Source organism: Rhinolophus sinicus, linkage group LG05 (genome assembly GCF_036562045.2).
Source record: "Rhinolophus sinicus isolate RSC01 linkage group LG05, ASM3656204v1, whole genome shotgun sequence".
NCBI classification, from domain to species: domain Eukaryota; kingdom Metazoa; phylum Chordata; class Mammalia; order Chiroptera; family Rhinolophidae; genus Rhinolophus; species Rhinolophus sinicus.
This window is the reverse complement of record NC_133755.1, coordinates 151,520,939-151,538,523: the sequence shown is the minus strand read 5'-3', so window position 1 is coordinate 151,538,523 and position 17,585 is coordinate 151,520,939. Positions and strand designations below refer to the sequence as shown.

General features: G+C 35.6%; 1 protein-coding gene and 1 long non-coding RNA gene across 2 annotated transcripts; both read right to left on the bottom strand.

Annotated features, from left to right (window-relative positions):
• Positions 1 to 352: 352 nt before the first annotated feature.
• CENPW (centromere protein W) lies at positions 353 to 9,013 on the bottom strand. The gene is made up of 3 exons (XM_019729509.2): positions 8,721 to 9,013; positions 2,406 to 2,519; positions 353 to 498 (listed from the first exon to the last, which is right to left on the bottom strand). The coding sequence occupies exons 1-3, from the start codon at positions 8,844 to 8,846 to the stop codon at positions 472 to 474; spliced, it is 267 nt and encodes an 88-aa protein (XP_019585068.1). The 5' UTR covers positions 8,847 to 9,013; the 3' UTR covers positions 353 to 471.
• Positions 4,498 to 8,712, bottom strand: LOC141571708 (uncharacterized). Its single transcript, XR_012496742.1, has 3 exons — positions 8,377 to 8,712; positions 7,469 to 7,578; positions 4,498 to 6,643 (listed from the first exon to the last, which is right to left on the bottom strand). It is a non-coding gene; the product is annotated as an uncharacterized LOC141571708 (long non-coding RNA).
• Positions 9,014 to 17,585: the final 8,572 nt, after the last annotated feature.

The following is a 17,585-nucleotide window of genomic DNA, read 5'->3' as shown; positions in this document are numbered from 1 at the left end:
GATGGTACTACTTACGCAACAGCATTAAAGAGTTACAAGGATTACTTAAAATGTGCCTAGATTTGACTGCATGTTATCTTTTTTCAGGGGTTAAATTGATTCCATAATTGTGTCTAAATATTAATACTTATAAGCTTAATTCTAAGAAATTCATCTCTTCAAGTTACTTCATACAGTAAGATTTCATTTTTGATATGTGAAATATTTACAATACCAATGAAATGGAAGTAAAATGAACTAGAGACCACTTAAAATGAAACATAATTCCTCAAAAAAAGTTATATAGTTCTGAGATATTTACCGTTCTTGAGATATTACAACACCAGTAAAAAAATACAAATTCACACATCCCTCAAACAGCCAATATTTTAATAATATACACTATTAACTGATATGTAAAAAGAGCTTTCACAATCTGTTACCACCTAAAATAATACATCATGTCATTTTCAAAAACGTGTTCTTTGACTTCTAACCTCTGCTCTTCTTTAGAATTACCTGTGGGGGGGGGAAAAATGAAGATTCATATTATACCTATGGCAAATAAAATGTAATTTCTCAACAAAAAGCTAAATAGTCCTATGTGTACAATATGCAAGACTGATTTTATAAAACCAATATGCAAGGTGATTAGGGAATCCTTTTGCCTTATAAATGGTCTTGACATTTACTTGTCTCAAAGAACATGAAACATTCCTAGATTCTCAAAATCTGTTTTTATAGTCACTTCTAGATATTAATTTCTTCAATTATAAGCCAAAAGTGTCCAGATTAATGGTTCCTAACTTGAGGTTTGTAGACAGTTTAGTAATCCTGTTAAAGAATGTTCCAAAACTCGAAAATCCTATTATAAATCAGGCATTTAACAACTATAAAGCAATACAAATCCATTGTAACACCAAATTTCTTATATTTGATCTGGAATTATGTCAATTTAGAGACCAAGACTAGTCGTCTTACGCTGAAAAGCTTGTTAGGTAGACAATTTTCAAAACATGTGGCCCATGAGAAAGATAAAACAAAACAAGATCTTTAGTGATAAAACACATGGAGCATGAGAACAAAATACATCCAAAAATTTTTTACAGAACATATCTACTTTTAGGTAAGTATACCTATAGTTTATTAATAAAAACAAACAAACCCTAAATTTAAAATACACAATACACTATTCAAGTTCTTAAACTTTGCTCTACCTGCAGAAAAACGCTTATATTGACTTTAGTAGTCTAGCAACTTGTTGGCATGTGTATAACTGTAAGAGAATTTAAAGCCCCTAAAAACAAGGCCAAGGCATGCACATTTCTAGGCTTCTACAGAGGCCACCAAATAGGTCTATCCCCTGGGTTAGCCCGTCTCTGTTCTGTAAGATGTTAGTATGGTACTGCAAAAGAAAACTACTATGTACTCAACAGAATTTACAAAAGGCTGACATATTATGTACTCAAATTTACAAAATACTAAGTTAAACAGTGTTCAAAAACTTTCTTTACTGCTGTATTTCTCATAACCTTTTATAAATTTACATAACTACAGTTATACAAAGATGTTAGCATTGTGGAAAGCTAGACAAAAAGGTACATGGGAACGCTCTATACTATTTACACACCTTCTATGAGTCTATAATTATTTCAAAATAAAAAAATATTTTAAAAAGTATACAAAGATGTAGACTGTCAAAAATAAGTTTCTCCCACATCATCCCGCAGTCAACCATGGCTGGGAACTTCTTGAATATTCTTATAGAAATAAGCTCTATATACATAACATCGTGCCTATTCAAGGAGGTAATGTATGTTAGATTATCTAAATTTACCTTGACCCTGGAAGCTTTTTGTGGAGCATCTGTTAACATTGGTGGAAATTATGATCTCAGGAACACATTTGGAAAAAAAATCTGCCCTACGCAGATACTCTTACACTATATAAAAATACCAGTAAGAAGCAATCTTCCTTGCTTTTATAAGATTTGATTCATAAGTCAAGCAGATCTCAAAACAAAGTCAGAAAAACGAATACTTAAGTAATGAGGAAAATAAAATGATCCAGAAGAAAGTAAGTTTTGATACATTTCAAGGTGATAAACCTTCTCCAATAGTATATATAGCCTACTACATATCATACAGGTTACAGTCAAACATTCACTGTCCCCTAATTATGATAAAGCAGTGTCTCTATCAGAAATCAATGAATCTCTATCAGAAATCAATATCAGATGAATCTCTATTAGAAATCAATAATATACAAAGAAAACCAAACTCCATAATTGAAATCCATTAACAAGAAAAGCTAAGTGTCAACTGAGTCGACAAAGCTGAATAAGGAATCTAAATCAGGCAGAGGTGATGAACCAGGTGATATTTTTAAAGTTAATTCTTGTTCAAGAAAAGAAATTCAGACTTTACCTTTGCTGCAGCCAGTACATGCTCATTTTTAATGACTCCACACTTATTCTCACATGCATTTATCCTGGACTCTTCTGCTAACCGATGAACAAACAGTAAGCAGTTCAGGTGCACCTTAAAAAGAGAAAATTCAAAGGAATTTTAAACTCAAACATTGATGCTTTAAAATAATGATTTTTAAAAATAAAAGAGCCCAAAATTTAATGTTGTACTCTTTAATACTGTGATTAACGCAATTAACTTTTATGTAAAGTAACACAGAATTCTGCTGAATATAGGTCGGCCTTAGATTCCACACAAAGGAGACTCAGTTATTATAATGCATGAAACAAGGGTATGCAATGCAAGGCTGACCAAAGGCTATAGATGATAACATTATTGTAAAGCATCATTAGATCAAAACTTATGTAGGACTCTTTTAAATAACAAATATTCCTACTTCTGATTCCAAGTAAATTTAAATTTATAATGTATTTTAAAATTTCCCAAAAATTTAAAATCAAAACATATCAACAACTGTATTTAAGGCTAATCATCTCTCTTTCTACAATCCAAGGTCTAAAGATTTTTTAACCAGCTATTTGAAATATCTACTTTAAAACATGTTAATAATGATTCCCCTTTGTCCACTGGACATTGTTGCTTCTGCCTGTGGTGCTTAGAAACGCGACGGCTGTCTTAAAATCATGACAGGAGCTTACAAAACACACTGAGTGTTAAAGTAGAAAAATGAATTCTGTTATTGATGATCTTAACAAAGCTATTTGTTGGCTTAATTTTACCAAATCAGAGCTGCCCTTCATCTCACTACCTCCATATTATTTAAGCCAGCTGAAGAACCCCTTTCTATTACTTGCAGGAAAAGTACCCTAATTAAAACATTAGTCTATAGAGCATTATACAGATAAAAATAATTGACAAAGAGTATGGTGACTTTTCTAATGTGTGCAACCCTAACCAAGACTCAGACCCAAATCTGTCTAGTTCACTCCAAGAAAGGGATGTTACACACCACGTATGTACGATGCCCTATGTCACATGTATTTTCCCATCACTGTACAGTTCCTCCATTATAAAAAAGAAAATAGTAATGCCTGTCTTCACTGACTGATTAGTCGGGACAAACTCCAAATTCTCTAGCATGGCATTGGATCCCCCTCAGAAGTGTGCCCATATATTCCTCTTGATGCTCAACTCTTACCACTCCTTCCCAACCACCTGGTGGTAGATAATGTTGATGCTACAACCAAATCTGCGTGCATCTTTTGTATCCACTCTGATTTTTCCTACTCCATCTCCAACCAATAACCAACAGTGTGACAGCCAAGATCCCTGATCTCATATCAGGGCAAACCTGAGGGGTAACCACCAGAAGTCCCCTTCAGGATCATTCTACATGAAGTGGGACTTTTAAATATTTCTTCTTTACTTGGCTTCCCTGCCTTGTTTTTCCATAAAAAATAAATAAAATTGACTTAGACATTTATTTCCCATCTCAGAGCCTGTTTTTAGGGGACACATAGACGTACCCTATGTTCCAGTCATCCTAATCACAATTGCTCGGGCTTCCTTGTGCTTCTTTGTCTTTGCTGATACTGTTTCCTCCAACTGGGAAGCCTTTCCCCATCAGCCAGACTCTGCAGCAATTACAGAGTATTTAAGAATGCAGCCTTTGAAGCAAACAGTCTTGGGTTCAAATCATAGTTCTTCCACTAAGAATCTGTGTGACCTTAGGCAGCTTACCCAAGCTCTCAGTGCCTCACTCTCTGCATATATGAATAATAGTTACCGCTCAGTGTTGTAGACAAAAAAAAAAACATGTTAATAATCAAAATTCTAAAAATTTACTAACTTGAAAAATGTATGTACAAAGGTTGTTACTTGCCATCTAATAATATCGAAATAATCCTATCTACCATTAGTAATCTTTAAGGCACCTTTTAAGAAATTATTTATAATAGATAATATAACAATACAAAATTCAATCCCACAAAGGACTGCAGTTATGTAAGTTGTTAGCACCGTGGAAAGCTGAGTAAAGGTACATGAGTATTCTCTACTATTTTTGCACTTCCTGTGAATCTGTAATTATTTCAAAATAAAAACATAAAGCAAAAGAGTAAACAAAAGGGTAGACAGTCAAAAATAAGTCTCTTCCACATCAGCCCCCAGTCAACCATGGTTACCAGTTTCTTGCATATTCTTATAGAAACAAGCACTACACATAAACAAAACATACATGTACATTATTTAACCTCATTATCTGAATATGTAAAATAACATTTTGCTAATATTTTACTCAAAATTCACTATCCAAACCAAAGTGCTAGTCAATCTACACATACAAACCTTGAAACCAGTTAAACTAGAACACAAAACCCAAGCAAGAGAGAATGTAAAGTGAACTGCAGTCCTATCTCAATTCTCTCCGAGGATCACAGCCAGTGCTCTTTTATTTAATTATTGGTAACATCTTCCCATCCTTTCTCCTGCCATGTGCCTGACAGCACTACCAACTGAGGTCCAATTAGATAGTATCTTTAACATACAATTTCTTTGGGTATTTACCCACTAGAACACGCTTTTTGCAGTTAAAACAATTAATACACAATACTTAATATTCACTATCTTGTGTGCTCCCCCACTGTTCACTAAATGTTAAATAACTACGTAATGTGGTGTTTTAAAATTATTTATACTATGCAGAAATCTTCAGTGAATTGTTACAGATGCTTAAGTATGTTTTAGTGATGTTTGGGGAAAATATAGTTTGGGTATTTAAATTTAACAAGATAAAGAACCTATGGAAGGAGATATTCTTTTGGTACTTTTTTTGATGCACTCTTCTTTAAATTCTCACAAGAAATCAGAGGTAAAGCACTCACTTGATTCTTTACATTACGATATCATACCATTCAATTATTTAAAACTTCCAATGACATCCCATTTCCTTTTGCAGCAAAAACATTCCATAATATGGCATAATTTCCTCTGTTAATCTATATTTTCTACTTTTAAATATAAAGAGCTCCCAGATGCCCTCAAGATTAATTCCATAATACTAAACCCCACCTGACAAGGCTTTTCCAGTTTCATCTCTCTCCTTTCTCAGCTTCCAATTCCATACTAGGTTTTTGAACTTCTTTCGGTAATCAAATACAACCTTACCTACAGTCACCCTATTAGTTTGTAGACTTCTCCGGGAAGTCCAACTCCCCCCAATATGTGAGTTTATGTACAGCACCCTGAACTTCCTTTCACTGCACACGCTGCGTACATTATGCAGCAATTCCTCACCTGTCTTCCTCAGTGTACTTACTATAAGACTAAGAACTATAACTATCTTCCCTAACATTGTATTCCAGTGACCTTTAGCCGTTGACCCAATATGTAATAGGTAGTCAATTATTATTGCATGAACAAAAGATCCTTCCATATATGCCCAAACTAGGAAAAAAAGAAAAAAAAAAGTTTACTCAATCCCAAATAAACCAAACTCTGTTTTGAGACTTGGTTCATGCTATTAACCTACATGGAAAGTCCTTTCCTCTTCATAGGCATGAGCCATAGATACCAAAGCAAATTAATATTACTTTTTTGATGTCACAGAATTTTTTTTAAGCAACCTATTCTTCTGTTGAGTGGTAGCACTCAAATGCATAAAGGTTTAAATTAAAATGGTCAGAACAAAAACAAATTTTAAGGTATTTAGCTAGGCATTCAAACTTGACAAGATAAACCATTCCATCAAGAAGTCATACTGGGGAAAAAATCAGCTTGCTTGAAAGGTAAATCAAAAGGTAATTTACAAAGAAATGTCCATTTCATGACAGTCTCAGTTGGCCAAAAGACTGGGCCAGCCTGACCTCCTCCTCCCTTCGTCACAGCACTTGAGTTTTACATAAACCATAACACATCCAGATATTTGCACAGCATTCCTCAGTGATAAGTCTAAAAATTAATAGAGCCACCAAAAAGCTGAACCATTTATTCAGATTAACAAATGTACTCAACGATACTAACCTTGGAGATATACAATGAAACAAAACAATAACAAAAAGCCAGTGCAGAACTATGAAATAACACAAGGAAATGGTAAGATGTTAAAAATGACAATCAATCCACATATAGTTACCATGTGGTCCCGACATAAATTGTATACTGTGAACGTTCAAGGTATTAAACGTTAGATGAATACAAACAGTCCCAAAGTTTCCAGTCAAATGGGAGAACCAAACCTATAAAAAAGTAAAAGACAGATGCGTGATGACAGAGGAACATAAGATTGATTCTTTCTAAGAAGATTAGGAAGGATGCACTGAAGTAGCATTTGAACTGGATTTTGAAAAGAATTGGAGTTTGCCGAGTGGAGTGAAGACCATCTTCAGGTAGAAGAAATACATACAAAAGATAGCATAAAAATAGGTTAGTTTGTGTTAAAGGTAATGGGAGACACAATAAGATATGTATTTTTCCTTCCCCTCAAGAAGCTGCATACCACACTAGGAGATACTGGCATATGAAACTCTTAGGGAACAGTGTCAAAATCCCAACAGCTACATTGTATGTACACTTGTACTGCTATCAAAGTTCAGAAAAAAGATCAAAACAGACTGCCTGGAATGTAGAAAAGTTTATGGATGATGTGGGACACCTGCTGGGTAAGGTTATGAAGTGTCAATATAAGCAGAAAACCATAAGCAAAGAAACCAGGGTGATGCATGGCATATACAAGACAGTGAAGGAGAACTAATGAAAACCAAAGAAAAGGGAATAGATGGACCTAGGAATAGATGGTGGCCTAAAGAAAGTCCTTTCCCCTACCACTGCAACTGTTGGAATTTCACGTCCCCTTATTTCCGGCACCACTTGGACCCACTTTACAATATAGCTCACCTGCCCAGTTTACTTTGGGGCAGACAGGTATGGAGAAGGAAGAAATCTGACTACTTGAGAAATTTCTGCCAATCTATGTGGTACTCTCCTAGAAATTCTTGATCAGGTACATGTCCTCCCCTTCCACTTGGGACCCCCGCACCAGTGAAAACTCCAGAATAAATTACCTACAAGTGTCTTGTAAATCAGTTTCACTGTATCCAACTCACTTGTGCCACCTTTATCACCACCATGGGTGTGGATACAAAATAGTATACATCGTCTTTTCTTATAAGGCCTTAGAAAGAAACAAGGAAGGAGGGAAAGAGATATTAGAAAGGCTACTTTCCCAAGCCCCTCACCCCTCCCCAAAAGTTATATTTTGTCTTCAGAGACAAAATAAAGGAAAAATGAAGACAATTCTATAATAGCCTAGCAAAAAGAGAAACCCTGCAAGTAGGCAACAAATGAGGAGGCTGTAGGGAAAAGAGGTGGAAAAAATAAAAACAGTGTAGCTCAAGAACAAATGAAATGGTGCATTCTGAAGACACTCTCCATGCCATATATTCTTGTTGGCCACAATTCTTTACCTTAATATCCTGAAAATTAGGTGCCCACTTGTAATGAAGGCAAGTCTTTTACTCAGACCTCTTGTGACAAAACAGAGGAGGCCCCTCTCATGGTTTAAACCTAGGAAAGGTGTTCATTCTGCTAGTGGGATACATGTCCCAGGCATTTAACATAAAAACTCTGAATTTACTTCAAGACAGAAATATTATACAGTAATTTGGTTATGGGTATTTACTAGATAAGCATTATGCTTGCAGGTATTATGAGTCAGATAAACAAGTTTTAGTGCTTTGGCTTGAGAACTAACAGGTGTTCTACCTGTCTAGGAAAACGAGTTCATAGCTGACAACATACTACTTAGAAATAAACTTTTGAATCAGGATTTTGCAGCAAGTTGGCTAACGTAGAGGAAATAGGGCAATATATTTGGTTAACAACGTCAGCAATGCCTTTTACAATGGTTAAATAAAAATGACCCAGTCTGAATTCCAAAATCTACTTTTAAAAGACTGTGTATCTTTCATACCTTTCGAACGTTCACTAGGCTCCGTACCAGACAGCGATATTTAAAAGCTATAAGCAGGAACTTTGCATTAGTTCTCGCCTTAAGATGATGGGCCTAATAGCGTCCCGTAAAATCGGTCCAGGTATCTACATGTCCGTGGGCCCCGGCACAATTCAGCGTCAGGAGTACGAACTGACACGCAAGCTGGGGCAAACCTGCCTCGTCACTGCAGAAAACGTCTTACATACAGGCCTGAAACAACCAGATTGCCGGGTCGGGGAAATAAAGACTGTAAAGACTGGGGTTTTTATTTACCCTACCCTCGCCCGGCCCCACTTCGAGCCCAAGAAGGGACAGAATCTCACCAGTAAGTCGCCACTTGTCTCTAGACGAAGGTGAGGCTTCTGTCGCTTGAAGATACGCCTTAGAAAGCCGCGAGGAGCCTTCCGCCTTATCTGCTTCTTCTGAGAGACTCTAGTCGACAGCGCCATCCTCTCCCTCAGGCACCAGTCGCCTCAGCTTCCGAGGTACTCCCTGCACCGCACAGAAGCTCTGGTCCGCAGAGAAAACGAAAACAACCCGGCCCCTCCGTCGCTTCTTCAGGCCCGAGAGCCTGGCCTGAACATTTGAATCCGCCGCCAAACGCGCGCCCGGCGCTCGATAGTGACGTCAGCCCCGGCAGGCTCCGCCCCCGGAGGCGCCGGCGACGGTAGAGAACGCCCGCGTTGGGTGCTCAGTGACGTTATTAAAGGGCTAAGGCCTCCTTTAATCATCTTCTGTAACATACCTGCTCTGTGGAATTGTTTCTCCTGTGTTCCCTAGAGATGTGGGGAAATTGTGGGAAATGTTGGTATGCCAAGGCAGCTACACTTACTTTCTTCCACGCTCTCTCTCACTCTGTACTGAGCCCAACAGCAATGGGCTAAAATGAAAATACAAGTTTGTGATGTTCTCTCAGGATTCCTACAGAATGAATGCCTTCCTAACAAGACATGATTTTCTGATATTAACAGCTAGCACTTCACATTTTTTACAGAATTTCATTAGCTCTTACCTGAGGTCTTTTCCTGATTCTAGCTTTTCTTTACAAATGCTGCTCCCTTTAATTGTAAGGTGCCCCCACTTAACCTTGCAGTTCAGGTGTAGTTTAACTACTACCTCATTGAAAACTCTGCTACTTCTTCCAGCAATTAACTTTGCTATCTTCTGTGCTACAGTATAGGTAGTTTTCATACTTCATTGTGCATCAGATGCAGCACCACTCCTGGGGATTCCAATTCAATAGCTCTGGATGGGACTGGAGTGCTTGAGTACCCAGACCACACTGGCATTGCTCGTCTGAGGCCCACTCTGAGATCACTCTGCTTCTCATTGTGCCTCTAATACTAGCCTGGTAGTGATTACTGTGATTTCAATATCCACACAGATGATCCTTCCATTTGGCCTTCCATTTCCAAGACCTCCTCTCTGTAAATAACAATCTTGTTTTTCACCCTATGAGCCACTTATACCTGTGGTCATACACTAAGCCTTGTCATTACCAAATACCACACCCTTCCATATTCTCAATGCAATCGTCTCACTCTTCAACCTCATCTCAGATCTTTGGAACTCCCTCCAGTATCCCAATTCCAACAATTTGTAGATGCCATTTGGGATCACTGTCCTCTCTCTTTTTAGTCCCTACCACACCCCCAACCCTACCCTACTCCTCATCCCAACTCTACTCCTTATCCTCCCTCCTGCTGTCCATTACACATAATTCTAGTATTCCCTTGTATTTCTCCTCAGCCCTGACATTCTCTCCCCCCCATACTTACCTGACAGAACCCCAAACCTGCTTAAGTTAAAATCTCAATCCATTCTATGCTTGCATCTGTGCATTGTATTGGTTTAAGAAAAACAGACAGGTCTGCATCTGGTCATAATTTAAATTCATGACCACTCAAGTGGTCTCTAAGTACTGCCTGCAATCTTTTGCTATTTCCTAAGTTGTTTCATTCACCTATTCTCTTTCTCAAACCTCCCTATATTTCCTACCCAATCTTCACCCTCAGTTGATGACATTGCTTCACTAACGTAATAGAAGCACCCCCAAAGAGACTTTCCACATGCTCCCATAATCTCATCTACCCATCAATCCCTACCTGATGCCATGAATGAACCATCTGACTAAGACAACCATTCTATTTATGCCCTAGATCCCAGTACCCTCCGTTTCTTAAGGACATTCTCTGGCAATTCCCTCTTCTGCTTCATGGGTTTTCCTACTTTGCTGATTTCTTTCCATATGTACACATACATGCTAGTTCCAGCCTTTAAAAAACACTTTCTTGATCCTATCTTCAGCCACTGCCCTTTCACAGAAAAACTAGAAAGAGTTGGCTAAATTTGATGTCTCTAATTCCTTTCCTCCTAGTCTCTCTTAAAGCCAGTGCAATGAGACTTTTGTACCTATCTCTCCACCAAAATTGTTTTTGTCGACATGATCAATAACATAACACTTTTACATCCAATGGTCAATGCTCAGGTTATAGTTTATTTCACTAGCCAGAAGTATTTGTTGAGTTTTATGATTCTTTCTTCCAAGAAACATTTTCTTTAACTGGATGCTATTCTCTTTTTGTTTTCCTCCTACCTGATGGCCCTTCGGTCTCATTTTCTGGTTCCTCCTCGTGTCCTTTATTCCTAAATCCTAGAGTACCTCAGGACTCACTCTTCAGATCTTTGGTCTATCTACACTCATTGTGTGATCTCATCCTGTATTATGGCTTTAAATAGCAAAATTACATCTCCAGCAGATTCCCTTCCCTAATCAGATATTTATATCTAATTCTCCACGGGACTGAAATTTCAAAAATCATCTTAAATTTAATGCATTTAATCACTCAATCCAAATCTTGTAATGAGCCTTAGCTCCTCTTTCTCTCACCCCAATTCAATCTTCTAACAAATTCTTTCATTTCTACTTGCAGTATCTGATCACTTTTGGCCAAGCCATCATTATCTCTCGCTTGAACTATTACAACGCCCCCCTGACTGTGTCTTATCCCCAAAAGAAGAGCCAGATTTCTATTTATGCCCCAACAAAAGAGCCATATTTAACTTTGATTATGTCACTCTTTTCCTGAAACCCTTCAATTTCCCTCAAAATAAAAGTGCCTGCAGTGACTTATGAGGCCTTACCTTGGTGCCCAAGTGCAAACACACTTAGGAATGTACAATTAATTCTCGATCTTCCACAATTCAGCAACTCACTCTCCTTCAGCTGTATTATCCTCCTTGATATCTCCCACACACCTGAAGTCTATCAAACACATCAAACAGTCCCCCATTATGTGTTTGCATTTACTATTCCCTCTGCCAAGAATACTTCTTTTTTTCCATTTTTCTGTATAGGTGTCTACATCCCTCCTTTAGGCTTCTGAAAGTATGAGAGAGACATTGTACTTGAAATAGAAACTCCACACATGTATACACATATATGCCTAGAAACACACATGGGCACAAACACATACTCAGGTCCGGTAGTATGCAGAGGCTGAGATTTCATTCCATCTCAGTGTTCAGTGACATTACATTGGTAGCTTGAAATTGGTCATGGTAAAACTATTTATACTTGGGAATTGGCAAGTACTACAAATAAGGGTTTGTTTGTTTTTTTCTGGAAAGCAAGTTGTTAAACATTTACCTATGTAACACGGCATATATCCCTGCTGACCTGGACATCCTAACCATCTCTCTGGTTTATTTTTCTATATAGAACTTTTCACTATCTGCATATAGAAAAATGTATTGTAGTTTATTTATAATAGAAATAATTGGTTACAAACAGCATTCAGTAAGAGGAGAATACATATTGTCATATGTATTAATTTCCCCTTGCTAAACTGTAACAAAATACCACAAACTTAATGGCTTAAAACAATAAAAATTTATCATCTTACAGTTCTGGAGGTCAGAAGTCCTAATATCAAGGTATCTGCTTTCCTTTTGGAGGAGAGTAGGGAAGACTTTGTTTCCTTGCCTATTCCAACTTATATAGGCCACTTCCATTTTTGGCTCAAGGCCCCTTCCTCCATTTTGAAGTGCATCACTCTATCTTCTGTTTCGATCAGCCCAGTTCCTTTGTCCGATTCTTATCCTCCTGATTTCCTCGTCTGAGAACCCTTGTTATTACATTGGGCCTACCCAGATAATCCAGGAAAATTTGCCCATCTCAACATCCTTAACTTAATGACATGTGCAAAGTGCCTTTTGCCATGCATGGAAACATTTTCGGATTCTGGAGAGGACATAGACATGTTTTGGGGGCCATTATTCTGCGTACTACAGGTTCTCCTCCTGGACTTGATTCTAGAGTAGAGCTATCTGTTCAGTAGAACTTGTTTCAATGATGGGTTCATTCTACATCTGCTTTGTCCAATACAGTAATAACATGGGCTGTTGAGCATTTGAAATATAGCCAGTGTGACTAGCAATATTAATTGTATTTAAATGTAATGACTTTACACTTATATTTAATAGCCACAAGTCTCTACTGGCTATCATATTAGACAGTGAAGTTAGAGCAAACCAATAGGTAAATCTAATATGTAATTTTCCCCAACAGTTTTGTAGATATATGGAAGCAAGGAGAAAGGATTCAAAGAAGACTTTCAATTTACTGGCATTTTTCATACATTTTACAATAAAATCCTTTATGTTTTTAAAATTTTTACATATTTAAAATAATATTAAGTAGAGTATGAGGATAATAATTTTAGCTATCCCTGAAATAAAATATATCCCTATACATTATTTTATTTGTTCTTAACAAAACTATGATATTGTTAGAGCTGGTATGGATGTTATTATTTTTACTTTACATAAAATTATGTGGTCAGAAAGTTTGAGTGACCTAAAGTAAAAGAGTTCATGTGGAAAAGTAAAGGTATTAACCCTGGTGTTTTAATTTTCCAATATGCTATACTTTTTTTAAGTGTAAAAAACGCATCTAAATTCTGCTTAATTGCTTTTTTAAAAAACTTTGTTTTTTATAGACTTTCACATTCATTTATTAAAGAGTTACAGAGTAAAATACTGGAAAATTTTCTCACAACCTAAATTTTCAAAATGTTCTCCTTTTTCAATGTTTTTTCAGTAATTTAAGTTCCTTTGATTCAAAGGATTAAAAATCACAAGGCAGCTTTTAGAACCCTAGCCCAAACTACTACAAACTTCCCCCTAATCTAGAAGCGCCTTGAATGTGAACAGCCCTTACTCCAAATCCAGGGAAAATAAAGGGAGTCTAAATGAAAAGGACAAGATCTAGATAGGAGTAGCATTTACACCAGAAGGATAAACACATCCCTTTCTTTATCCCAACCATTTATTCCTCTGATGTAAATTTGGCCCGGATTTGAAAAGGGCAAGGTCCCTTTGACACTGCTGTTTCCTTTGGGAAGATAAAAATAAAATTTGTCCAAGGAATATTATTGAAGGATTTTTCTCCCCTCTTATGCTATTCTAAGGAGTTGGTGCACATGCAAAACAATTATAATTATATAAGGCTATTGAGAATTTTTGCCTTTTTTGTTGATGACATCTGTTGATGTCGGCTAAGATATTTTTTTAAATAACGATGTATTTGTTTTTCAGAATCTATCATAAATATAAAATACATTTTATGCACAGAGATTTAAAAACAATTTTAAATATCTAATATAAATTTGGGTATATATATTCATTTAACTATTATGGCCACATTAAAAATGACATTTCTAAAAACATTTTATTGCCTAGAAGAAGGCCCATGTTAATGCCAAGTGTGAGAAGAATACCTGTACACCAAGGTGACTGTAATATGATCTAAAGAATATTGAAAAATACGCACACGTATATAACATGGGAAAGAAATAACCAAAATATGAACATAGTTTTTAGATAATGGCAATGTGAACAATTGTTTTATTATTTAAATGTCCAATTTTCTGTAATAAACATACTTAAAAAAGAAATAATGAGATATTTCATATTTTAAGTAACTGATATTGAATATAGTTTTAAAGGTCTACTAAATAAATGTCATTAAAATATTTCTCTAAGAAAATTTACATTAGAAAAACTTTAAAAATTAATTAGCAATACTTCCTGGTGTTTGACACAATCTTAGGAAGTCATTTGATTTTGCTTTTCATAAATTATACCAATGTACACATACAGAATATGTTACCAGGTAATGCATTCCTGTGAATTCACTTTAAAAAAAGAAATAATAGAAATTTATTTCATGGTTCTGGAGGCTGGAAGTCCAAGATCAAGGTATCTGCAAAGTTGGTTTCTCTTGAGGCCTCTCTCCTTGACTTGTAGATGTCCATCTTCTTATTGTGTCCTCATATGCAGTGAGTGCACATCCCTGGTCTGAATTAACATTTCTAAACCATTCTAAATGAAATGAGTGATTTAGAAGATTGTGTCTGACTTATGTTTTTGTGCTCATAGCAAGACAATTACAAAAATTATTAACAGTGATTAACATAATTTAGGCAAAGTCTCACAGTTTGCAAAAAGTTTTTGACACATTGTTTTGTTAAATGATTAAAATTTTATTTTGATTATAATAATGGTTAAAATAAAAATTGTAGTCTGCTACATGCAGCACAATTGCCAAAACTTTTTGTAACTTTAAAATACTTCTGTCATGGTTTCATTCATCAATTGTGAGATACAGAATTTCACAAAATTCTGGAACCTGCACTATTTCAGTTTTTTCTCAGTCCAATGGTTTGTAAGACCAATTTCTCCAGAAGCTTTGGAAAATTTCACCTTACTTGTGTGGTCTCTTAATTAATATTCATATTTCAAAGGTTTAGTTCAGCTGAGTACAACTCTTCTTATTCTCTTCCCTTCACTGATTATGCCATTTTTCAAATTGAATATGGAATGGTTACAGGGACACAAATCTATTTTCCAGTGTTGATGAAAGATGTCGAATTTGAAACAAATTTTTGTTACAAATGCCAGAAACCTTAGACTTTTTGATGTGTTTTCCAGGATCAAAAAAAGACATAGTAATCCAAAAGAAATGGATATTACAAGGAAATATTGAGTGAAAATAAAAATCATAACTTGGATTAAAAGCTGCATTGCTAACAATAATTTTTCGGTGACATTGTATTATCAGTTTCTACACTATGAAGACAATTGCTACTAGAACATTATCGTAACAGAATAGAGCTAAAGAAGAGAAATATTGCAATTTAAAAACTTTACTCAGCTGGTAATGGGCCCACATTAAATCATCAAGTTTTTGTTTTGTTTTGTTGTTTTAGTTTAGTGACTCCAGTGACTTTTCAAACTGGCACTGCTTTCTATGGATAAATTGTTAAGAATTCTGTAAGAATATTAAACGACATCAATTGGCTAATTGTCAAGAAAAGAAAACTAAGTGTTTCTTGCCAGGTAAAACTTTTTCTCTTCTAGCCCTAAAACAGCCACAATATTTTCCTGGAAAAAAACAAACCAAGAATTTTTAAACAAATGGTGAATATTCCAACATAATTTATTATTTATCAAGTTTTGTTAGAAAGTAAGAGAGGAGAGCTAGGATATAGTGAAGGAAATAATACACCTCTCTTCTCCCACTCCAGGCTTCCAAGTCTATATCAGGCTTAAGGACTGGGAGAGAGAAGCTTTAAATTGGGTAAGGATTTAAAGTTTTTATTATTTCTCTGGACTGAATTGCAATGATGGGATAATTATGGGACTAGACTAGACTTTTTATCATCAAAACAGAGGGGCTTTAACTTTATTGCCTAAGAGAGACAGTAAAATCCTAAGATTTCCATCTAAGAAAGAAAAAAATAATCAGGTTTAGAGGGAAAATGGGAGAAAGAATAAAGTTAGTTTCTGCTTACACTTCATCAAGTCTGGCTTGTTCAATAAACTCAATCCATTACAAAAAAATATGATAAAAATATTTTTACACTTTGTGTTTGCCATGTGCCAGGACCTCCTCTAAACACCAAACATGTGTGCGTGTGTTTATTCTTCTAGAACTCTAGAGGTAAGTATTATTATTATCCTCATTTACAGAGAAGGGAAGAGAGACCCAGAGGTAACTTTCTAAATCTCATGCATTTAGTGTATGGAGGATGTGAGATTTAGCATAGCAAAAACTGGGAACAACATAAAATGTTTGATTAAATAAATACAGTCTCCTCATGCAGGGCCATGCACTCATTTAAAATAACAATGTAAACCACCAAGTAGAAATATATAAACATATAGTTCAATATGATAAATGAAAAAAATCAAGATGTTCTATTATTGGTAGTTTTGCATATGTCTTTTGTTAAAATTAAAGTTTACAAATAAGCTAGAAGAAAAATCACAAAATGAGAATGAGTGTTAATTTTATGGATGATTTTTTTCTCTGTAATTTCTTGTTTATGTAATGTGATAAAATTACTTCTCTATTGGAAATATAAATTTATAATAAAATGGAGAGAGGAGTCCACTTAGGAAATTTTTTATCCAATCTAGTAAAAGGCTTTATGTGATTAAAATTGGCCTATACTGGGTTTTTAGTATTATGAGACTAGCCATGGCAATAAGAAAATTGTCTTAGGCATTATTGAAAACTAATTTTTTAACATGGGCACATTGTTAAACTTGATATTCTGTGAGCACATATATGTTCCAGCAAGAACAAAGGAAGAAGTGGAAGTGAAGTACAAGCCGCCTTTCTTTAAGGTCAGTATCTGAAAAGTTGCACATATCACATCATTTCTATTCCTTTGAACAGAACTCTGGTACATGACCACACCAAGATGCAAATTGTGGTAGAAAATGCTATTTGTATGTGGGCTACTGTGTGCTCAGTTAAAAAATGAAAGAATGTGTGATAACTGTTAGCTTCTGACATAGGAAGTTTTACTAGGAGTCAGGTTAAGTAGAGATTAAAATGGATTTTGAAGTCAAATAAACTGAAATCTGAGTACACGTCTCTGAATTATTAGCTTTGAGACCTTGGGCAAGTGGCTTAATCTCTCTAAATATTAATTGCATCATCTGAAAAGGGGAAAATACCTAATACATCACTACAGAGTATATTTTCCATATTTTGTCTGCCTTCCTATTTTGACAAGAAATGATTATTGTATGAGTCTTATAAACCTGTCACCATACAACACAACAGACAGTTTTCTATTCAAATCGAATGTTCCTATTATGATTCGTTATTATTT